This window comes from Notolepis coatsorum (assembly GCF_963971535.1).
Source record: "Notolepis coatsorum genome assembly, chromosome: 1".
Classification (NCBI taxonomy): Eukaryota; Metazoa; Chordata; class Actinopteri; order Aulopiformes; family Paralepididae; genus Notolepis; species Notolepis coatsorum.
Window position 1 is genome coordinate 266,661,105 of NC_140165.1, and position 26,164 is coordinate 266,687,268.

At 41.4% G+C, this 26,164-nt stretch overlaps 1 protein-coding gene across 1 annotated transcript in view; it reads left to right on the forward strand.

The window, feature by feature from the left end:
• Positions 1 to 9,192, forward strand: part of LOC311234040 (uncharacterized protein) — a 47,693-nt gene extending 38,501 nt beyond the window's left edge. The window contains exon 3 of the mRNA XM_084321128.1: positions 7,519 to 9,192. Within this exon, the coding sequence (XP_084177254.1) occupies positions 7,561 to 8,775 (1,215 nt within the window). The 5' untranslated portion in view covers positions 7,519 to 7,560 and the 3' untranslated portion in view covers positions 8,776 to 9,192. The remainder of the gene's footprint in view (positions 1 to 7,518) is intronic.
• Positions 9,193 to 26,164: the final 16,972 nt, after the last annotated feature.

Sequence of the window (26,164 nt, forward strand, 5' to 3'; positions counted from 1 at the left end):
TTGACATGACAAGACATTTCAGATGAGTTTCTATAGACACACTTTTGAGGTGTTGGTAAGTGCTTTGGGGTAGTGCATAGATTAGTCCAAACATTACAGGAAGGAATCACCAAATCTGGGGAAGCTGATCATGATATGACTTTCAATGACAATAGAGATTGTCACAGGCTGGTAGTGAACTGGACTTGTGTCATGATCACTGATTACAGTAAGGAATAGAAACTCATCTGAAAGAAGGATGTGGGGTGAGGTATTAATTTCCTTGTCATGTCAAAATAATACCTTCAAAAGTTTAATGCAAGAGCGGTCAGGTGACGTAGCGGAGATTGCGTTCGTCACCAACGCTGGAGACACTGGATTCGCGTGTTCGAATCCAACTCCCTGCGTTGTCACCAGCTGGGCTGGCCGTTCACACTAATACAATTCGGCAGTATTAGGGGGTGGGGAAGCTGGCGGGTGGGAATCTGGCATTGTGGACAGCGACGCCTACAGGTCAGGTCTCGGCGCTTGCTAAGCGGGGCAGGACTTGGTGGAGATAGCGTGCCCTCCCACGCGTTACACTTCACCAATGAGAGCCCTCGCTGCCAAGTGAAAAGACGTCACTGGCTGTCGGCGCACGTCTCGGGGGAAGCGTGCGATCGACTCGGGACGCCCTTATACCGACTCGTAGGAGAACATGCATACAGCACCAGGTAGGGGGGGGGGGGGGGGAATTGGCACAACGTCTAATTGGGACGGGGAGAAAATCCATTGAAAAATCAGAAAAAAAAATGATTGCATCATCAAGTCATTCTTGAGTCTGCAACCTGGGCAACAGTTTACCAGCTTCTAGACCTAGTAAAATCTTCTGAATGAATTCAAAAGTGTTGGTAAGTCCCTTGGGGTAGCTGAGGTGTAGTGCATAGATTAGTCCAAACATTACCAGGAAGGAATCACCAATCAGAGATTGTCACAGGCTGGTAGTGAACTGGACTTGTGTCATGGTCACTGATGACAGTAAGGAGGGCCACTGCAACACCCTGAAGCTCTGGCTCATCAGGCGTGTCCTGAAGGAATGAAAGAGACATAATAATCACAAATAAATCCATGGTTTCTACAAAGTGCAGCACAAAGCTAAGTATATGGAGTTGTGTTTGTAAGTTGTTTATATTTTAGTTAGAACTATTTTTTTGGTGAGAAGGTTATTTTTATTTAACCAGGTTAGTCCTGTCGAGATCAAATATCTCTTTCACAAGGGAGACCTGGAAGGAAGGAAGACTGATACTTAGCATTTTGATTAACTGTTCACTTAATATACAGTTGTACTGTAAATTATTTTCACTCGGACTCACTGTGCAGGTTTTGAAAAATCCAGAGACTTCCTCATGCAGATACACAGGCAGGGCATGGAGAACAGTGGTACGCCTGGTGTGAACATCATGGATTTCCTATTAAGATGTAAGATTAAGAAGAAAAAAAGAATTGTATTATATGGAAATGTTTACTGAACAAAGCGGATTTTAAACAGTCCAATCAGATATGTCCACAAATAACATGTTCACATCTTTAATGCAATCAGAAAAATGGCAAACACAATGGTGGACTAATTGTAAAATTCAAAAGCTCATTTGAATCATTGAACCTGTTCAATGTTACAGAGGTTCGACCTATGACATGTCATGTATAATAATCTATTCACCTGTTCATCGTGGATTTTTTAAAATGTGAGCCAAAGCATCTGCCGTGTTCCCAGTTTTGGACGCCTTCTGTCTGAATAACGTCATCAGTCGAGGAAGATGGCGGTCAAGCTCAGCGTAGAATGTGTTGGGCAGGTTCTGGTTGGCAATCAGCTGGAACTCGGCATACACCTATATTTAAAAACAGCAGGACAATATAGTATATCAACATCAATTAGTCACTTCAACTTGGTGGATCTCTTACTTTGTTTGGTTTGGGCTTCAGAGCATGACGGCGGGATTTCTGGCATTTTGATTAACTGTTCACTTAATATACAGTTGTACTGTAAATTATTTTCACTCGGACTCACTGTGCAGGTTTTGAAAAATCCAGAGACTTCCTCATGCAGATACACAGGCAGGGCATGGAGAACAGTGGTACGCCTGGTGTGAACATCATGGATTTCCTATTAAGATGTAAGATTAAGAAGAAAAAAGAATTGTATTATATGGAAATATTTACTGAACAAAGCGGATTTTAAACCAGATATGTCCACAAATAACATGTTCGCATCTTTAATGCAATCAGAAAAATGGCAAACACAATGGTGGACTAATTGTAAAATTCAAAAGCTCATTTGAATCATTGAACCTGTTCAATGTTACAGAGGTTCGACCTATGACATGTCATGTATAATAATCTATTCACCTGTTCATCGTGGATTTTTTAAAATGTGAGCCAAAGCATCTGCCGTGTTCCCAGTTTTGGACGCCTTCTGTCTGAATAAAGTCATCAGTCGAGGAAGATGGCGGTCAAGCTCAGCGTAGAATGTGTTGGGCAGGTTCTGGTTGGCAATCAGCTGGAACTCTGCATACACCTATATTTAATAACAGCAGGACAATATAGTATATCAACATCAATTAGTCACTTCAACTTGGTGGATCTCTTACTTTGTTTGGTTTGGGCTTCAGAGCATGACGGCGGGATTTCTGGCATTTTGATTAACTGTTCACTTAATATACAGTTGTACTGTAAATTATTTTCACTCGGACTCACTGTGCAGGTTTTGAAAAATCCAGAGACTTCCTCATGCAGATACACAGGCAGGGCATGGAGAACAGTGGTACGCCTGGTGTGAACATCATGGATTTCCTATTAAGATGTAAGATTAAGAAGAAAAAAAGAATTGTATTATATGGAAATGTTTACTGAACAAAGCGGATTTTAAACAGTCCAATCAGATATGTCCACAAATAACATGTTCACATCTTTAATGCAATCAGAAAAATGGCAAACACAATGGTGGACTAATTGTAAAATTCAAAAGCTCATTTGAATAATTGAACCTGTTCAATGTTACAGAGGTTCGACCTATGACATGTCATGTATAATAATCTATTCACCTGTTCATCGTGGATTTTTTAAAATGTGAGCCAAAGCATCTGCCGTGTTCCCAGTTTTGGACGCCTTCTGTCTGAATAACGTCATCAGTCGAGGAAGATGGCGGTCAAGCTCAGCGTAGAATGTGTTGGGCAGGTTCTGGTTGGCAATCAGCTGGAACTCTGCATACACCTATATTTAAAAACAGCAGGACAATATAGTATATCAACATCAATTAGTCACTTCAACTTGGTGGATCTCTTACTTTGTTTGGTTTGGGCTTCAGAGCATGACGGCGGGATTTCTGGTCAACCATGTCATTACATGCTTTGCGGAATCGGTCGCTGATGACTAGCTCGCGGGGCGCACAGAACACACACGCAGATGCGCCGCTAGAGTATATAAACCAGGCTTAAGAATCACAAGTTTCACTTTAAAACACACAGAATGTGCCAAATGTTAACACAGGAAAGAGAGCTGATCTATATTACCTCAGACTCCATTTTGAGAGCAGGCCAGAGGTCCATGAGCTCTTTCACTGGTGGGCTGGACTTCACTATGGTCTGTCGGCGCAGGGCAAATGTGGTCTGCATCAGCTTTCTATGTCACAAATACATGTAGAATGTAAAACGTTAGGTTGGCAATAGTTTAGCAATAGGTTAAAAGTGTACTTATATCATTTTAAGTTTTCTATTTGCGATCGTCTATTCTGACCCGGAACCGGAAATGTTGAACCATCGGAATTGTAGTTTACTTGCCATTTTGTAGAGGAGATCGCTAGCTATCGGCCTGCGTTGAAATTTCTCCGATCTACACTTCCTGTCACATACTATGGTGGTTCAAAGTTCAGCGTTCTGAATGAATCATATCAATAATTGTTATGATTCGCGATAATAAGCTACAAAAGGTAACATTTTTGACAAATATTGAAACGCAGTCAGTTTCTCCACACTATTGTTACCATGTAGGAATAAATAGATCTGAAATTAGTTTCAAAATGGTTACACTGTGGGGGAAATAAAATAGTACAGTCGATTACAGTAAATATCAGTATCTGTTATTATGCACGCCTGGTGATACTATATCCAAATTGAACTCGGCCATTTGAAATATACTATATGTATATATATATAAATGTGCTAATTGGCTATAATAAGGTAATGTATAAGCATATATTCTATATTCTATAATAATATTTCAAATTGCATTGGTCCGGATGGGAGAATTCAGTACTGTATATACAGAACCTTCAGTTTGATCATCTTCCCTTTATCAATTTCCTTAGATCTTTTGTACACATGATCTCAAGAGGGTACTGAATGTTTAAGTTTGGTCATTATTATCATGGTTTTATTCACTGTCAAAGATGAAAAGAAAAATCATAATTCATATTTTCCTTTGTTTCATCACAATTTAAGCAAGCCTAGTAATAGACACAATATTTCTGACACTGAGAATACATTCATTGAGGTCCATAGATGTTCCTAGATACCAAGAATATGCAAATAGCCCTTGTAGAAGTGGAGCAATATTCCATTTACCTAGGTATACATTTTATGCAGATTTTCACCTGGGGTGGAACAGGTCACTAGTTACAACAATGCTTATGTAACTATTAAAAACGTACATTTTAATCACGAAACAAAATGGCAGACTAACGTTAGCTAGCATGCTAGCTAGCTAACGCTAGTAGCATGCTAGCTAGCTAACGTTAGTAGCATGCTAGCTACTGTAATAATATGCAATACTATTTGCTAAAACAAGCTCCAAACTATTTGCCACGGCACAGAGATAACATTTAGTCAAACGATAACAGCCCGGTGATGGTATCTGAACGTGATCATACTATTCCCATAAGAACTCACTTACCAGTTAACTAGTATACTATCTAGCATGCTAGCTAATAATGCTAACAATGCTACAAGCTTCGTTCTGCACTGTAGGCTACTAGTTGCTTGCCACCACGGTAATAATTCACAAAGTAGCATGTAGTCAAACGATGACGGCAAGATTATGGTATGTGAATGGCATAATACATTATATTGTCAATGACTTACCAAGGAGTTTGGCTCAGACTATTTGTCAAGCCAGTAGTGAAGACATAATCGCGCCAACAAGTTACGTTTGAATACCTCAAGTCCCGTGAGATCTTCTAGGTCTCGCGAGTTGCTTAGGACTACCCTCTCGAAGGGGAGGGGAGGGGGAGGAGGGGAGGGGGGAGGGGGAATCTATTCTCCACTTGCACAATCTGATAGTAGCCACTTCCGGCTGACTTCCGGTTGCCAATGGCACTTCCTGTCCCATCCAAATACATTGGTTTTAGCTACTTTTCTCCCCTTATTTAAACAACTTTGTCGTCACAGAGAGGCAATGAAACGTTTGTATTATTATAGTATAGAATGTATTTAATAAGCAAACGTTTGTCAAAACCACTCAAGGAACACCTACAGGAGACTGCAATTTGAAACTGGCCCCTGTAAATGTCCTAACCCAACCCCCTCCAATGTACAGTAATTTACCTAGTATGGTTTTGTCAATATTCCAATGTACAGTTTTGCTTGTACAGTTGTACAGTGTTCCCGGCCCTACCCAACCCCCCAGCCCCCCCCCCCTCCCCCCACACAACCCCACCCAACCTCCTCCAATGTACAGTTTCTACGTCAAATGTATATACTCCCTTTTCTGGACTCTTTTTGTATCACAAACGGTACTGTATTTGCAAATCTGGTATGTCATAGATGTAGCAGTACTGTCTATCTGTATGTCATATATGTCCTGATGAATTGAAAATGGGGGACCCTGATGTAAACAAGACTAAAGTCTTTCTCTGGTCTGCATCCCCTTAACAATTGTGTGTATTGAGCTGCACTGTATTGTACCCATTCTGCAATCTGTTAATAAAGTTTTCAATCAATTCAATCAATCAATCAGCAGGGTTTTGAGCTAACTATCTTTCCCGACCCATGTATTCATTCCATTCTAAACATAACGTTAGTTTACAAAACATGACCTGTCTATATAACGTTGAGGAACAAATTATAAGTGTGTGGGTGTGTGTTTTGGTGAACATTGGACTGCAAACAGAAAATGCATCACAGTTACAGACAGTAGCTACTGTTAGCTGCACTCAGGCTGGCTGCACTCAGGCGGCGCGATCAGCCTGTTGGACAGGGAATGAAGATCTCCAGCGAACACTTCATTGCCTCGGATTATGTTGTTGGGGGTGGAAGGTTTGTCCAGAAGACCACTAATCAGCTGAAGCCTGATGCGGTTCCCTCGGTCTTCGACAGACAGACCGGCGCAGGCTCCCGGGAGCGATGGCTAGCTAGTTAGCACCAGCCGAGGACCGGCGTTAGCTGCCGGGAGCGATGGCTAGCTTGTTAGCACCAGCCGGGGACCTGGAGCGATGGCTAGCTAGTTAGCACCAGTCGGGGACCGGCGTTAGCTGCCGGGAGCGATGGCTAGCTAGTTAGCACCAGCCGGGGACCGGCGGCAGCTCCCGGGAGCGATGGCTAGCTAGTTAGCACCAGCCGAGGACCGGCGTTAGCTGCCGGGAGCGATGGCTAGCTAGTTAGCACCAGCCGGGGACCTGGAGCGATGGCTAGCTAGTTAGCACCAGTCGGGGACCGGCGTCAGCTGCCGGGAGCGATGGCTAGCTAGTTAGCACCAGTCGGGGACCGGCGTCAGCTGCCGGGAGCGATGGCTAGCTAGTTAGCACCAGTCGGGGACCGGCGTTAGCTGCCGGGAGCGATGGCTAGCTAGTTAGCACCAGCTACCTCTCACACCTCTCACACCTCTCACACCTATCACATCTCTCACACCTCTCACACCTATCACACCTCTCACACCTATCACACCTATCACACCTCTCACACCTCTCACACCTATCACACCTATGACACCTATGACACCTATCACACCTCTCACACCTCTCACACCTCTCACACCTCTCACCTCTCACACCGATCCCACCTATCACACATATCACACCTCTCACACCTATCACACCTCTCACACCTCTCACACCTCTCACACCTATCACACCTCTCACACCTTTCACACCTATCACACCTCTCACACCTCTCACACCTCTCACATCTATCACACCTATCACACCTCTCACACCTATCACACCTCTATACCCATTCTGCAATCTGTTAATAAAGTTGTACTTAAGTTATGCTTTTACATTATACTTACTTAATAGGTGAATAATTCCAAGTCATTAATAAGTGAATAATTCCAAGTCGATCAAAAACTATGAGTTTTATTTACTCAAAACATAAGAACACGTCACACGAACTCAAGTCATTCAAGTTAGTAGAACTTTCATAGAATATTGAGTATACCCTACTCAAACTAATTGATTATTTTGAACGTGCGGGTTTACAGTGCAGCTACATACCATTATAAACCTCTTACATGGAAATTAAGCTGAATAAATCACCAAATCTCCTTCTTCTGACACTCTTCTCCATCCAGATAGCTGTCCTGCCAAGCCTGGGACGAAACCAAGAGGCTTGGATGGAAGAAAAGGTCTCTGCTATGACCAGTTCAAAGATGAATCTCAATAAACACCAGCGCATTCACACAGGAAAGAAACTCTATTCCTGTGACCAGTGTGGGAAGAGCTTTCATCAATTGGGTAATCTGAAAACACACCAGAGAATTCACACAGGAGAGAAGCCCTACTCCTGTGACCAGTGTGAGAAGAGCTTTAGTCATCTGCCTTGTCTGAAAATACACCAGAGAATTCACACAGGAGAGAAGCCTTACTCCTGTGACCAGTGTGGAAAGAGCTTTAGTCAACTGTCTCGTCTGAAATCACACCAGATAATTCACACAGGACAAAAGCCCTACTTCTGTGACCAGTGTGGGAAGAGCTTTAGTCATCTGCATAGTCTGAAAACACACCAGATAATTCACACGGGACAAAAGCCCTACTTCTGTCACCAGTGTGAGACTAGCTTTAGTCGACTGGATAGTCTGAAAACACACCAGAGAATTCACACAGGAGAGAAGCCCTACTCCTGTGACCAGTGTGAGAAGAGCTTTAGTCATCTGCCTCATCTGAAAACACACCAGAGAATTCACACAGGAGAGAAGCCCTACTCCTGTGACCAGTGTGAGAAGAGCTTTAGTCATCTGCATAGTCTGAAAACACACCAGATAATTCACACAGGACAAAAGCCCTACTTCTGTCACAAGTGTGAGACTAGCTTTAGTCGACTGGATAATCTGAAAACACACCAGATGATTCACACAGGAGAGAAGCCCTACTTCTGTCACCAGTGTGAGAAGAGCTTTAGTCGACTGGATCATCTGAAAACACACCAGATGATTCACACAGGAGAGAAGCCCTACTTCTGTGACCAGTGTGAGACTAGCTTTAGTCGACTGGATAATCTGAAATCACACCAGATGATTCACACAGGACAAAAGCCCTACTTCTGTCACCAGTGTGAGAAGAGCTTTAGTCAACTGTCTGATCTGAAAAGACACCAGATAATTCACACAGGAGAGAAGCCCTACTCCTGTGACCAGTGTGAGAAGAGCTTTAGTCGACTGGCTCATCTAAAAAGACACCAGATAATTCACACAGGAGAGAAGCCACATCATTGTGGTTTGTGTGATAAGAGATTCAGAACATTGGCATATTTGAGTAAACATGAGAAAATTCACTTGGGAGAGAAGATTCAGGGAAATGTCAAACCTGTCAATTCACCTGCACATTCCTAGGAGATAAACCCTACTGCTGTGACCAATATTAGAAGAGTTACACTCATAATGATGCTCCTGAATGATATCAACGTCATTCACACAGGAGAGAAACAATACCACTGTGGGGAAAACTTCACAGGAATTTAAAACCATCCAAACTGATCATACACAACACACAGGGAAGAAGGTCTACTATTGACTAACTAAACTAAATTGACGTGGCTGGGGAAATGTTTGTCAGTCAGCCAAAACAAATTTCTGGACGACTCCAAGGTCGAACCTGAGAGCTACTGGAGTCGAAGGCCCTCTTGGAGATAGGAGATAAGGACGGTACATGGCGTTCCTTTCCCCAGCACCACTACCTCCCTCACCCAGGACTTGGCTCATGCACTCCCCCCCCCCCACCTTCCCACCCCACCCCCCCCCCCCCCCCCCCCCCCCCTTCCTCTGCATTGGCGCTGCACTGTCGGCTGCCTCGTGTGAGGGATCACTCCCACTCCCGTGCATGGCACTGCCTAGGACGTCTGCCAGTCTTGTTTGCGGTGGTGAATACGCATATGTTTGTCTCAAGGCAATTATTACTAATATCTAAAATGTAATAATTGTGTAATAATTGTGTAATGAGCTGTATGTGTATGATCCAAGCGTCCAATGATCCTCATAGGAGCATAACAGAAAAAAGCATTCCATGCGAAGGTATTCTGTATTTTTGCATGTCAACTAATAAAGAAACTTGAACTATTGTGACCACTGGAAAACGCTTCAGTACGCCATTACAGCTATCAGTCCATCAACAATCATAAAAATAATAGTGGTAGTAATATTTGGCCGTTCTTTTGAAATGTAAAACTACTACCAAGAGCTTTTGACCTGCACAGAAGCCTCTGAGAGAGAAGCAGTACTAGCATAGACACGGTTTTCATTGACGACAACAGTTGTGTTTCTGTCGCTCTGAGTGAGACAGACGGTGTGGATGTTCCTGGGACAATATGTCATGGTATAAGAGTGAACACACAAGGCGGTCAGGTGGCGTAGCGGAGATTGCGCTCGTCACCAATGCAAGAGGCTGCGGTCTCGACTTGGCACAACGACTGAATTGGGACGGGGAGAAAAACAGAGAAAAATCTGAGAAAGATGGGATACATTTTTTTTTTTTTTTTTAAAGAGTGAACACACATTTATTTAACCTTTATTTTACCAGGTAGTCACTTGAGATCAATGATCTCTTTTTCGAGCAAGACCTGGCCAAAATGCCAGCAAAACAAAAACAAACATACAATACACAAACACCGACAGAGACATAAAAGGCAAAGTGGGGCAAGGGGATACATTTGAGCTACAGAAAACAAGATTGAATGGGATTGGGGGAGATTGGAGGGCAGGGTAGAAAGAGGAGGGACGGTGAGGCTTTGCAGGAGGTTGCTGGGGAGAGAAGGTCAAGTTAAAAAATATAAAATATAACACCACATTGTTCTGGTGTTTTAAATACTGGGATCATAGGAACTTTCTGACCTCAGTATGGGGTGACCAGCCAAAAGCCAAGATGGTTAACAAACACTTTGTACACACTGGAGGGGGAAACTGCTTCTCGTATGGATTTTTATATTTTAATGTGGATACTAGTGATTTTCTTTTTATCTAATGTCACACATATTGTCAATATTCCTAGTACTACACAAGAAGAAGTGTTTATTTTAGAGTAATGTTCCATGTATTGTCTTCATTGGTATTCTTTTAAAGGAATGGATGTTCCTTTATATGAATTTATCATCTTTAGTGGTTTTCAAAACGGTTGGAATCAATTCACTTTAAATTCAATCAATTAAAAATCAAAACAAGTTGTTTACTTTATGATGATAGAACATCCATTCACATTTACTTGTCATTAGGTTGGATAGCAAAACATTTTCATGGTGGAACTTGTACAATATTTGAAATAAAATCTACATCTTGAATTAAAAAGTGAATTGATCCAAACTGAAACATTCTCAATAGATTCAATAGATGATATGCTAATAATATTGGCTCGGGAGGTAGAGCAGTCGTCTGGTAATCCGGAGGTTCCAGGTTCGATTCCCTCTCCTCCCGGGCAGCGTGTCGAAATGTCCTTGATCAAGACACTTAACCCCTAATTGCTCCCGATGAGCAGGTTGGCACCTTGCATGGTTGCCTCCGCCGTCGGTGTGTGAATGTGAGTGAATGGGTAAAAATGTGAGGAACAAATTGTAAAGCGATTTGGATAAAAAGCTCTATATAAATGCAACCATTGACCATTTAATAATATAGATGAATTGTAAGCGTCAAGATAAGTGGGATGGTGTGAATTGATCTCTTAGAAGTAACTGTAACTCGGAAGTATGAAAATTAAATATTACCTTTTAACCTACTTTGTATGAAGGGCTTCATCTAAGTGCAACAATGATAATTTTTTGAAAATCTGTTGCAGCGTATCTTGGAACTGTTTAACTGTACAAGCACACCCTTCCCATTATGTCTTTTTTTCTTTTATTTTTGAAACTCACATGTGAATGCATTTTCTTAATTTTTTTTATGTTCTGGCACCATATTTTGGCTAAATAGGCCTCGTTTTATAAATGTGTATACAGAAACAATTCTGTTGCTTTTGTTGATATTCATTCATTGCATTGATAACATAGTGCTGTAATTTCATTTTCTAATAAATATGCATGATCAAGTTCAACAACGTGTGCTTTTATTTTGATATTCCACGTTGAAATTACGCAATACATCTTAATTATTATCGCCAAAAAGAATCCTAAATAAATTGGGATCGTGGTATAAAAATTTGAGAACCCCTGGATTACATGCATTCCTGGGGGGAGGGTATCTCTAACTTGTGATTGGTGGAGACAGGCCTCTGTTGGCTCCCACCAACTCTGTTCCCTTTGTCCGTACCAAAGAGCCGCTCAAAAGAACCGGATGGTTCCTGAACGTCACATCAGTCTCTGCCGGTTCCTCCAGTGAGTCTTGGCTGCTGCTGCTGCAGTCCTCTGTCCTGCTCATGTCCTCTAGTGGGACTGACATCTGAGCCCCGTCCTCCTGGTGATGGAGGCTCGTCAGGTAGTGACTGAAATGTGTTTTCTAGCTCTCCTGAGGATTGTTGAGGTGGAATCAGGAAAATGCACCATTTCCTGGGAAATATGTAGTTTGTAATGAACTACCCAAACATAATGTAGTTAAACGACCATTCATTCTAATGTTCTATATGCGAAACTATCTGTGTGCTGCCTTCCTGGCCAGGGCCCACTTGAAAAAGAGATGGGACGTCTCAATATGATTATCCTGATCAAATGAAGGATACATTAAATAAATACAGTAGGTTTATGGATCAAATTGCTTATTTCCAATTTGACAGAAAACCTAAACGATTAAAAAACATCCTACGAGGTGTTTCAACCCTACAACTGGTTTCATGACCATGATTATGACAGAAAATGATGACTGTGAGATTATGACTTTGATATTATGATTGATATCTTTGATATTATGACTGATATTATAATAATTTTTTTTAATCCTCTCTTTCTCCGACTTTAACACCAATGACTCGTGACTTCACTTGGACTTGAGCCTTTTGACTTGAGAATACTTGATACCTTCCCCCATGCCATACGATACAAAATTATGTTATTAAATGTGCAGTGTATTAATTAATTTCCAGTCGAATAGACACTTAATTTCCCAGATCCACTTTGTTTTGAAACAATCCGACAGCATCCGATCACGTTGCGCGAGAGAATGACACGAAGAAGAAGTAACGTTACAATTCCGAACGACGGATCCAGTGGAAAATTATACCAAAGATTGCTTTGTTTGCTTATAAAAACGAGGTGGTGGTCAACATAAAACGAATTGCAGTATGCAAAACGTGCAGGATGAAAATCACAGACTGAAACATCACAGACAACTTCCAACTTCGTTCGACATTTGAAGCTGTACAAAGAACGGTAAGTAACTTGGCTTGCTAGCTACAGTAGTTAAATCAATGAGCATCGACACAGTCTGAAGTGTTATCGAGACAATGAAGACACTTAGTTGTAGACTGGACTCAAGTTGACTCAGTTTGACATTTACATGCATACTGGTTCACCCATATATACATTATAGTCCCTACTGCATATTACTACATCCCCCCTGTTTAGCTGTATTGCCCCATATATACTTTCCCAGAATGCAGAACCTTCCTTAGCAGAACATATGTAGAACAACACTAATTCATTATAGTTCATTGTAAAATAGCAACAGTAGTGTAATTATGGTCAAAACCCTATAAATAGCATTTGGAATAATAGATCTTTCTCTCAGAATGAATGCAGCATGGTTTATATAGCGTTATCGGAATATACGGGGTGTAGGCTACTGACTGACTGCGCTCCGCGTAGCTTGATTGATTGATTGATTGAAAAGTTTATTAACAGATTGCAGAATGGGTACAGTACAGCTCAGTACATACAATTGTTAAGGGGATGCAGACCAGAGAAAGACTTTCGTCTTGTTTACATCAGGGTCCCCCATTTTCAATTCATCATAAATCATAAAGCTCAACTCGTTATTATTTTGCGCACAGACCGCAGAAACACGGGAACGTTTTGATTATATTTAAAAGGCTTTACGTTAAACGAAACAAGTGGAATTTCGAAGCTGTAAGCAGAATACAGGTCATATGAATATAGTGTTCTTCCCCCTTTTTACTGTATAAGAAAGAATAGAAAACGCATTGCAATGACACCAGATAGTGGACAGACTATGTATATGATGGGATTCAAGTTCGCGTTTTTTTTGATCATAGGCATGCTGTCAGAGTATGATATCTTAATCAAACATTCTAGAACATTTGTCGTCACAGATCATGTCCTAATAGAACATAGGCTATGGCATGGATTGTGATATTGTGTGGACTGTTATTATTACTGTACCGGTACCACCCATTGTGACAACAGCCTTGTGAGTCCCGCACACAAACATGATGGAATTCAAGTTCATGTATTGAAAGGCAGGCTACATCATACATGCAGTGAGATTCATTGTTCTTGTATATGCTCTCGTATTATTGTTTATATAGGCTACCCAATACTGACATCAAAATAGATTGTAGTATGCCTCTAGAAATCATATGCAGCAGGTAGAAAATTGACGGGAGATCCATCGCGATTTGGAATAAAATTGAGGAGAACTTTAATCCCTGGGTATTAATCAAACAACACGGGAAAAGGCAGTCATATTCCAGCGCGGTATTTATTAGTGTTTGCGCTGCCCAGGCAGCAATGGTTAATAGATATCATATCCGACATCACCGTAAGTGTACACGTCTGTCAGCCGGTCTCATGACACGCTTCCCTCGGCTTAGTCCATTTTTCCACATTTCATGGGTGTATTCCATTACCGTATATGGTTAATCGGGGCGTTTCTGGTATGCAAATACTTAAAACAGTGCACAAGCTCAAACGTAGGATCAAAGTCATATTCATCATCACAGGTGTGCGTAGAACCTGCGTACGCACGTGTGATGAATCCCGATTTTCCTGTGCGTACACTGATTCTACATTCTGTGCTTACGTGTGGAAATAGAACATATTCTACGCCCAGGGCCCTCATTCATCAATGTGTGCGTAGAACATGTTCTATTTCCACACGTAAGCACGGAATGTAGAACTAGTGTACGCACAGGGAAGTCGGGATTCATCACACGTGCGTACGCAGGCTCTCCGCACACCTGTCATGATGAATCCCACCTTGGCTCTGCGCCGCGGCTCGTGCACGCTTTCACGTATTTGCATACCAGAAACGCCCCGATTAACCATATACGGTAATGGAATACACCCATGAAATGTGGAAAAATGGACTAAGCCGAGGGAAGCGTGTCATGAGACAGGCTGACAGACGTGTACACTTACGGTGATGTCGGATATGATATCTATTAACCATTGCTGCCTGGGCAGCGCAAACACTAATAAATACCGCGCTGGAATATGACTGCCTTTTCCCGTGTTGTTTGATTAATACCCAGGGATTAAAGTTCTCCTCAATTTTATTCCAAATCGCGATGGATCTCCCGTCAATTTTCTACCTGCTGCATATGATTTCTAGAGGCATACTACAATCTATTTTGATGTCAGTATTGGGTAGCAATGAATCTCACTGCATGTATGATGTAGCCTGCCTTTCAATACATGAACTTGAATTCCATCATGTTTGTGTGCGGGACTCACAAGGCTGTTGTCACAATGGGTGGTACCGGTACAGACAGTAATAATAACAGTCCACACAATATCACGATCCATGCCATAGCCTATGTTCTATTAGGACATGATCTGTGACGACAAATGTTCTGATATCATACTCTGACAGCATGCCTATGATCAACAAAAACGCGAACTTGAATCCCATCATATACATCAGGGGTGTCAAACTCATTTTCACAGAGGGCCACATCAGCATTATGGTTGCCCTCAAAGGGCCAAAGACCGTATAAATGTTAATGTAATGTAAAATAAATGTAGCTACTCATTTACATATTGTTAAACATGTTGTTTCTGTATTTATTACTTATTCAAGTTATACATATTGCATATGCATTGCATAAATGTAAAAATATATGTTAGCTTATGTTATTTTAACAAATAATTTTAGTTTATCAGAACCCCATATTACTCCATCAATCAATGATCAAACCATTCAAGTAAATAACAAAGAAGAATATCATCAAATACAAGCTATGACATTAAGTTTGTTCAAAACCTTTTTGTCACAGTCAAGAGGGGCAGAACTAACAACTGTGAGCTGCAAAGAACACGTGGGACAGATGTAGCAGATGTTACAAAAACAAATGGCTGCACACAACCTTGCAGAGGCCATACATCCAACTAATAGAAGATTAATTATTAACTTTAATTAACAGATTGCAGAATGTGTACAGTACAGTACAGCTCAATACACACAATTGTTAAGGGGATGCAGACCAGAGAAAGACTTTCGACTTGTTTACATCAGGGTCCCCCATTTTCAATTCGTAATGAAATTGCTATTATGTGTCTGCATGAACACACAACTGTAACTGTACTCAAAAATAACAAAATAAGGGTTGTCTCAGTTCACAACTATATTGGTAAAGTTTTGGGTGGGACTTGTTTGCGTCCCTACAGCTTCTTATTCAATTGAGCGAGATGCTCGGTTATGTCACACAGCCAGTTTGCATCTGACAGTTCAGACAATATTTCTTCAACCCTTTGTTACCTATTCCGCCTGGATCTTTTTTGTATTTTGGGCTGTAAAATTGTCAAAGAATGTCTGAGGAGTAAGTGCTTTTGGCTTTTTTCCTTTGTTACTTCATCAATACCTCAGATGTTCAACATACATGTATGTGTAAGAATGTGTAATAACTAAGGCTGTCAAAGTCAAAGCTTTATTAACGCATTAACCCACAATTATTTTAACACTGCTATTTTACACCCAATATTAATGTAAAAAAAAAAATTTTTTTTACCTGAGCTCTTGGGGGGCCACATCAAATGACGTGGCGGGCCGGATTTGGCCCGCGGGCCGTGAGTTTGACACCTATGATATACATAGTCTGTCCACTATCTGGTGTCATTGCAATGCGTTTTCTATTCTTTCTTATACAGTAAAAAGGGGGAAGAACACTATATTCATATGACTTGTATTCTGCTTACAGCTTCGAAATTCCACTTGTTTCGTTTAACGTAAAGCCTTTTAAATATAATCAAAACGTTCCCGTGTTTCTGCGGTCTGCGCAAAATAATAACGAGTTGAGCTTTATGATTTATGATGAATTGAAAATGGGGGACCCTGATGTAAACAATACGAAAGTCTTTCTCTGGTCTGCATCCCCAATTAACAATTGTATGTACTAAGCTGTACTGTGTACTGTACCCATTCTGCAATCTGTTAATAAACTTTTCAATCAATCAATCAATCAATCAAGCTACGCGGAGCGCAGTCAGTCAGTAGCCTACACCCCGTATATTCCGATAACGCTATATAAACCATGCTGCATTCATTCTGAGAGAAAGATCTATTATTCCAAATGCTATTTATAGGGTTTTGACCATAATTACACTACTGTTGCTATTTTACAATGAACTATAATGAACTACGGTTCGTACAGAACATGCCAGTGTTATTATGCACAGAAGCTCATTTCCTTGTTGTAATAATATATTCTACCACTGGGCGCCAGGTACGCCTGGTCTGACATGTGCGTAGATGTAAGCACGGAGTCAAGTTCAAATCGAAATTGATGAATCCCACTCTTTGCTTAGAAATGATCGTACGCACAGGGTAAGCACAGATCTGTGCGTAGAACACGTTGATGAATGAGGGCCCCGGTGTTGTTCTGGCCCTCTGTAGTGGGTATACTACAAAATACAGAGGATTATTTGTCTTCTTATGAATCTATTATAATATTTTGTGCAATATTATGTGCTCATGTCACATAGTCTTTGTAATAATCTGGTCTGTTTACAACCCTCCCACATCTTGTGCGTCTTGGTCCTGGGCTATTGGGCACCTGTGTGTACGAAAAGCAGAGATGCCTTGTCATTTCAATACAAGATTTTTTATACCCCAAAATTGATAAAGGGTTAAGGTAGACTAGTTAGTTGAACCGAGGTCTGCTATTATGGATAATGTGCCATAGACTGTATATATACAGGGCAGGCAGACGTTAAATAAATGATTGGTCCAAGTGGGAGGACAATATGTTCGTTATTGTTATCCTACCTTTTAAAATGGATATGGTGATCCTTATTATTTTTTTCCAATATACTCCTGAACTGGTTTTCTCAAGCAGCTCTTGCCCAAATGTATCTGTAAGACTAACAATGAATCTGAATAGTATTACATTTATAGAAATTAGATTATGAGGGCGGTCAGGTGGCGTAACGGAGATTGCGTTCGTCACCAAACCCCGGAGCGGCTAGATTCGCCTGTTCGAATCCAGCTCACAGCTCCGGGGTTGTCACCAGCTTGGCTGGCCGTTCACACTAATACAATTGGCAGTATTAGAGGGTGGGAGAAGCTGGCGGGGTGGGTCCGGGTCGTTGTAAACAGCGACTCCTACAGTTCGGTCGGGGTACCTGCTAAGCGCGGATAGGACTTGAGTGGGATAGTGTGATCCTTCCACACGCTACGCCCTCTCAATGAGAATCTGCGCTGCCAGGTGAAAAGAAGCGGTTGATTGGCTGGACGTGTGTCGGAGGAAGCACGTGATAGCCTCCACTCTCCCAGACCGACTGTGGGGGGTAAGTGCGCAGCGACCAGGAAGGGGATTGGGAATTGGCATAACGACTAACATTGGGATGGGAGAAAATCGGAGGAAAATGGAGGGGGGAAAAGATCAAAAAAAAAAAAATTAGATTATGTTTTGCCAACAAGTTGATAATGACATTTTTTGGTGAAGCGCGCATTATGACTTGTTTAGGACTCGAAATTCAAAGGTTAGGACTTGGGACTCGACTTGGGACTTGCCTGTCTTACTCTTGACTTGGGACTTGACTCGGGACTTGCCTGTCTTGACTTGGGACTTGACTCTGGACTTGAGTACCAAGACTTGAGACTGACTTGAGACTTGCAAAACAATGACTTGGTCCCACCTCTGCTTATCTCAAGTCAAGAGTTTTATTTGTCACGGCATACAGGGCATACAGTGAAATGCGAGTGGTCATGCCCGCAGCGATTGTGCAATAATACAAGTAATAAGAATAAAACATAACAGGTATAATGTACATAAAGTTTAAAATGCATGGTAAAAGACATGCTAAGGTCCTGTGATAGTGCAATACAGTGTTAAGCTACAGATGAGGCACTGGGTCTTATGTACACTACTATACTATACAATATACAGTTATACTATATATCCTTATGCTATCTTGCTACCGTACTTTTCGGACTATAAGCCGTGGCTTTTCCCCCCATCTTTCGACCCTGCGGCTTATATAACGGTGCGGCTTATATGTGACTCGACGTGACCAAACCCGAAAATGTAAAAATCTAAATATTGCTTTTTTGACTGCATTGAAATGTTATTTATCTGTTCCCTTATTTGCTAAACTTAATACAACTTGTAAATGAGTTAATTCTTGTTATTTGTCCGACAGTATTGTGTCCCAATGCTAATTACATATGGTAATTAAACATTAAAACACCTGCGGCTTATAGTCCAGTGCGGCTTATATATGTACACACTATTCAATTTAGCTGCTGCGGCTTATAGTCAGGTGCGGCTTATAGTGCGAAAAGTACGGTATATCCATCTATTGCTATACAAGAACCACTCCCGTTTTTTTTTCTTTTTTTTATAAAGTAATGTGACCTTTTCATTTTGTAAAGTGACCGTTTAGTGTGAGCGTGTGCAGCATGTGTGTGTGTTTGTGCTAAAGTGACTGTTAGTGTGTGAGCGTATACAGTATGTGTGTTGTGTGTGTGCTCATGTGTGGAGAGTTCAGTGTTCAATACTCTGATGGCCTGGGGGAAGAAGCTGAGCCGAAGTCTCTCTGTCCTAGTTGCTGGTGTGCACAGGCGTTTGCCTGACCGCAGCAGCTTGAACAGGCTGTTATTGGGGTGGTGAGGGTCTTTCATTATTCTGCAGGCTCTGGATTTGCACCTCTTGTTGTATAAGACCTGCAGGGGTGGTAGTGCAATACCCGTAGTACGCTCAGCTGAGCGCACCACTCTCTGTAGGGCCTTCTTGTCCTGTGCCGTGCTGTTTCCATACCAGGCAGTGATGTTTCCAGTCAAGATGCTCTTTACAGCTCCGGAGTAGAAGGACTGGAGTATCTTCCCCGATACTCTCAACTTCCTTAACTGTCTCAGGTGGTAGAGGCGCTGCTTCGCCTTTTTTACGACTGAGTGTGTGTTGTCCATGTCAGATCCTCTGAGATGTGGACTCCCAGGTACTTAAAGTTCCATTTAGGTGGAAAGACACTCGGGACACAACTGCCATAGAAAAGATTGTATTATGTGATTGAATGGAAGAAACGTCTTGATTTAAAACGATACAGCACTTTGGCAGAACATTTTCGATCTTTAGCAATCAAATGTATTGCAGTTCACAAAGAGTCGACCATCAATATTGTCTGCTCTGGGAGTGGAGACCACTAGTCACCACCACTAACTTGTGTTTCAGAAACCTTTAAATAATATAGGTACTGTATATATACTGATACTAAGGCATATACCAGTGGCGGCTGCTGACCAAATTTTTTGGTGAAGCACAAATTATTATATTATATTATATATTAAATTATATTTTTAAAACATCCCCAAGGCTGCAACACCCCATTCCTCCCAGATGTCAGGCTCCTCATTCGCACATCACCACCACCCCTCCTGCTCCACTGCCATCACCACCCACACTACAACCACCCCTCCTGCTCCACTGCCATCACCACCCACACCACCTACCCATTCGCACATTCTCATGTTGACCACAAAGTCAACAAACCACACTTCGACCTCCCCGGGCCGAACTGACCACTTTCCCTGAAATCGGACTGAAAAACAAACTCTTCATCCAAAAAAATATGTTTATGAAAAAAATATATATATATAAAAAAAAGAACTTATTAAAAAGGTTTTTCTGACTTTTAAAAATGTTCGGGACCTCCATGTTTTGGGGGTCTTCATCGTCAAAATCGGATCCGCGATTCAGCTCCCAACAGTCGGGCAAGAACTGCAGGTTTTCAGCCTCTCTCCAGGCTCCTGGACGCTTGAAGCCTTTTTACAACGCATCCGCGTTTCCGGGTTCCCGTTTTGCGCTCTGATTGGCCAGGTCATGTGACATGAGCGCCAATCGTGGGACGGCAAGTTTCTACACTGGTTAAGCTTAGGCACTCTTCGAAGTTGGTTAAGGTTAGAGTTTGTCTTAGAGCGTGACGGCAAGTTCTTTCGCCGGTTAAGATTAGGCACTCTTTCGAAGTTGGTTAAGGTTAGAGTTTGTCTTAGAGCATGGCGATAGAACGCCAGGTAGTTTGCAGGCTGTTCGATGCGGAAATGGGCAAACACGCTATTGGGCGCACATGTCACATGACCTGGCCAATCAGAGCGCCGGAAATGCGGATGCGTTGTAAAAAGGCTACACGCCTCCTGGACAGAACGAGCCGCGTGTTTTTTTTTCCATAGCCTATGTTTGCGAAGAGGCTACGGAAAAAAATCACGCCGCTGTGCGTCTCTGATTGGATCTTAAGTTTGTGTGGCACGGCGTGAACGCCAATCAGTCTCGTGCGCAAAGTCTCACTAGACCGCCTACCCTATCATATTTTGATTGGATAATTACATTCTTAAGCCCAACCCAGTGCAGTTATTTTGCACTGAGTGATTGACAGCTGGCCATTACTGCAGTTATGATCAGGCCTGATCAGAGAGCTCAGAGCTGTCACTTGGCCAGTTTTGAAGAAAAAAAAATGCACTGCCATTTTTTTTTACAGTGGCTAGTGAGCCAAAAAGTTAACGTCAAGCCCTGCATAGGTGTGTCAATGATAATGTTCACGGCGTTTGGAGCAATAATATAATTGCTAGGTTCAACACAGCCAAGGCATAGGTGTGTCAATGATAATGTTCACGGCGTTTGGAGCAACAATGTAATTGCTAGGTTCAACACAACTCTTCCACATCTACACCCTCCATCTTGTCCCAGTCAGCCGTTGCCCCAACTGGAGCTCCTTTTGCGGCTGAGTCACTGGTCGCAGGCAGTAGTAAACAATGGAGTCAACAGTCAGAAGCACAGTTGTACAGTTTAGATGGGAGGCCGAGTCTGTCTAAAGTGAACTTGATTGATCCATGTTGGCAGACTACACAATTCTTTGTGTGTGATATCTAGTTATTATGTTGAGTCAAAATACGTTTGTTGGCCAGCCGTCTGTTGGTCATCGGTGTTCGTAATCTTACATTTAAATTAAATGTTTGCTCATGCATATCTTTGGACACCTCTAGCTGATAAACCAATCAGGATACAGAAACGGGATTTCGGGACCCCAAAATTGTCAACAAGAACAACGGAGAATGGATCTGACTGGAACGCTAGCTGGATTATACACAACATGAGACAGTAAATACTATTGTAATAAAACGTTCAAAACTATGTTCAATTTGTGTATTGTTTTGTTACTATATAAGATTGTATTTCGCACTGTATTAACCATAACGACGTCACAGATGAGCTTTAGATGGTTAACGTGATATTAACGTTAGATCTATCCGACGGTCCGACCTAAATACTATTGTAATAAAACTAGAGGTGGGAATAGATTAATTTTTTTAATCTAGATTAATCTATCTGCAATCCTGGATTTAATCTAGATTAATCTAGATTAAAATGGCTCAAAAAAAAAGAAAAACCCTGCCGAAGGCATTCAAAATATGTGTGTTCTACCCAAATAATGACCAGAAGTAAGTCCTTACTTTTTCTTTCCTCCTTATGTTTCTCAGGCCAGGTGGCCCATTACACCATGAGCCCATCTCCCGTTTCCAAAATGCATTACAGACTGTTTGAAAAAGCTGTTTTGCTATGATAAATGGTAATGAAATATCAAAATAATGTTCAATAAGATGTACTTGTGTTTAATAAGTTGTTTTATTCAGAAGTTAACACAAATAAATAATATTACCAGTACAGTATCTAGCACACGCTCAGGAGCAAAACAGAAAGAATCATTTCAAACTTGAACTATGTGACATGGCTTGAATCAACTGCTCCAGTGGAGTTGCTCAGTGGCCAATGGTGTCAACTGTGGTTGTACTGGGCAGCTCCCAGGTGTGAATGGAACTGTGTGAATGTGAAGCAGGGTGTTCCTGAAAAAGAGCATCTGTGCTCAGCGAACCTACCCTGGGTAAATAAAGGTAAAAAAAAATGTGTGTTTTTTTTTTTTTTTTTAGATTAATGCGTTAATTATATTATCGCGCGATACTAGTATAGCGTTAACGCAGCACGTTAACGCCGTTAACGGCCCAGCTCTAAATAAAACGTTCAAAACTATGTTCAACTTGTGTTTTGTTTCTTACTATAAGATTGTATTTCGCAAGCCATACCGACGTCAGGTGAGCTTGCTATCCATTAGATGGATAACGTGATATTAACGTTAGATCTAACCGACCACAATTTGATTCGAAATGTATTACATGCCTCACTTTGTTGGTCTCTCACGAAAGTCTTCCTCTGGTCTGCATCCCCTTAACAATTGTGTGTATTGAGCTGTACTGTATTGTACCCATTCTGCAATCTGTTAACCGTTTTCAATCAATGTCAGACGTCCTCTATAAAAAAAACGATTGAATTGCTCAGAATTTAAAATTATGTCCCCAATAGGACATAATAATATTAATATTATTCCCCAGTATGACACAATAAACACAGAATGAATGCTACCAAAGAGAATGCTATATGCAATTTGTGTATAAAGTGTGTATTAATCCCGCCTACCTCCGGTCAATGGTCTCTAACTACACACCCTCAAGACCCCTACGCTCTGCATCTTCTGGCCGCCTCAGACCTACTCCTATCCAAGCTCCGGGAGGGTCATCAAAGAGAAGTCGCCTATTCTCAGTCCTTGCCCCACAATGGTGGAATGAACTACCCACCCCAGTTAGGACAGCCGAAACACGTCCAATCTTTCGCCGTCGACTAAAGACTCACTTCTTCAACCATTATCTGAATAAAAAAAAAAAAAAAAAAAAAAAAATCTAACCCTAACTAACCATACTGTCATGCACTTGTCCTAATAAACTAACCTACACTGTAGCACTCAACACTTTGATGAACATTGTTACTCAGCTGATAGAGTTGTGCTCTTCCTGATGGCTTGTCGTACAGAACTTGTAAGTCGCTTTGGATAAAAGCGTCAGCTAAATGACTAAATGTAAATGTAAATGTAAATGAGTCAAGGTCAGATCTAGCCTGGCATAGAGAACAGAATGTTGATTTTTTGATGTTCAAGTTTCTTTATTAGTTGTCATACAGAAGTACAGAATACTTTTATATAAAATGCTTCTTTCTGTTTTTCTCCAGAGATTGTGCTAGATAAAAATAGATAAGTATAAAATAGAAGTCAAGTACGTAGACAAGTGTTCAATATATACATATCCAGAACAATATATAAGGGGACTGCACATTGTTTATTCACTGTGCTGTTTACCATGGCCTCTCATTCAATCATGATATTCATTGTTTTGGGAAATACAGGTCCTGCAGTTGCCACTCTGATAATGGTTCTTGATATAGAGCAGGGCCAGTCACCTCAAGAGCTCAATCTTTGAGCTTGCATGATTGATTACTATAGAACCCTCAGGCTAGGGTTAATTAGGCCTAGAATATATCTGTTGTGTGGTCCAGGGTTGATCATCTGGGGAAACAAAAACAATCAATACATTTTGGAACATTGTTACTACAATAGATAACGTTATTCATCATATTAACAGATTGCAGAATGGGTACAGTACAGTACAGCTCAATACACACAATTGTTAATGGGATGCAGACCAGAGAAAGACTTTCATCTTGTTTACATCAGGGTCCCCCATTTTCAATTCATCATAACATATTACATACATGACATACAGATAGACAGTAAACAACAGCACAGGGACCATCCAATATCAAACTATTGTTAAGGGGATGCAGACCAGAGAAAGACGTTTGTCTTGTTTACATCAGGGCCCCCCATTTGTAATTCATAGTGACAACAGCATCTAAAACAATATATTTATATGTATATTTATATATTGGAAGAGTATATTTATGAGACAGTATATTTTGTACATATGTAACGGTTGCGACAACGTCTTGTGACAAACAGTACTGTATTTACAAATCTGGTATGTCATAAATAGATGTAGCAGTACAACGTCACAGGCAACAACACATACCGCTATACCATAGTGTAACACACAGCAAGAATGTGAAACAAGTTACTATTATTAGTATTGGGTTAGAGTTGTTTGATTTACACTAACGTAATGTTAGATTGCTATCTGAGAAAGTTAAAATGCTAACGTAACGTTAGTCTGTGAGCTGGCTACTGTTGTGGCTGAGTAGTCGTTTAACACAGCAGGAGACGTTATTTCCAGTTTCAACAGGCAATTTATTTAAGGACAGAAGGTTTAACAGCAGAAGCTATGGATCAGCAGACGGTCACCACAGTTGAAGAAAAACACTCTGACTTCTCAATCCCTCTGCTTGTCCCATAAATCCCTTCTCAGCCCTGCCCCCCCATGACAGATATGATGACGTGACATATTATATCAGATATGACATGACGTACATTAAAATGACACATAGATTTAACATCGAAGAGAGATGCGATTGAGTGAGATGTGTGTGTGTATATGTATGTGTGTGAAAGAGAGAGTCAAGATTAGTGAGATGTGTGTGTGTATATGTGTGTGTATGAAAGAGAGAGTCAAGATTAGTGAGATGTGTGTGTGTATATGTGTGTGTATGAAAGAGAGAAAAGATTAGTGAGATGTGTGTGTGTATATGTGTGTGTATGAAAGAGAGAAAAGGACAAGATATGATGTACAAGATTAAAGCACACGATATGATGTACAAGATTAAAAGCACACGACGTGATGTACTGAAATGTCTATCTGCCTATCTCCAAGTTGTTTTAAGAACATCAGCCAGACCGTCTTTCAGTACTGCTTAGTTGACCCATATTAAACTAGTTCACTTCATATACACATTTTCCCCAACATTCCCCCATTTGGGGCTATCCCTAGTCCCACCCAAATCATATAACCAAGAAAATGTGAACGTCTAACTAAATGAGAAACCATATTTACATAATAAAAGTTTAAATGCCTAATCTAAACAAGAAACCTAATACATTTTAAATGTCTAACTAAACAAGAACGCTTACTTCATTCACTGGACCCCTAACGGACCAACAAAGGCTGACTACCGTTCTCACAATAAACACAAAACCGCTCAAAACAAGAGTAATAATAAAACATCAAAAAAACACCCCAACTTATAATCCTAACCTGACAGACAAATCCCCCCAACCTCCACCGCTTACCAAATGAGCCACAGTTCCGGCCGGAAACCGCGACTCTCATCAGGGAAAGGAGAAGTTGACCGTCAGAACTAAACATAGAACATCCCTCCCCCAAAAAAAAATGACATTGTCTCTTCCATAACATTGAGTCCTAGTGTCCATCGCTCAGCCCCCCTTCCATGCCCACGCCATAGTCTCCTCACCGTATTGCCAAAAGTCACATTTTGCCAATACAGCAACCACCACGCCACACCTCCAGTCCCCGTAGAAGCATGTCCCCATGCCTGGACGGGAGGCGCTGGTCCCGACCTCACCACGTGTCCCCCCATCTTCGACGGGAGGTGCCCATCTTGCCCACTGCGTTAGCCCCCCCTTTGTCC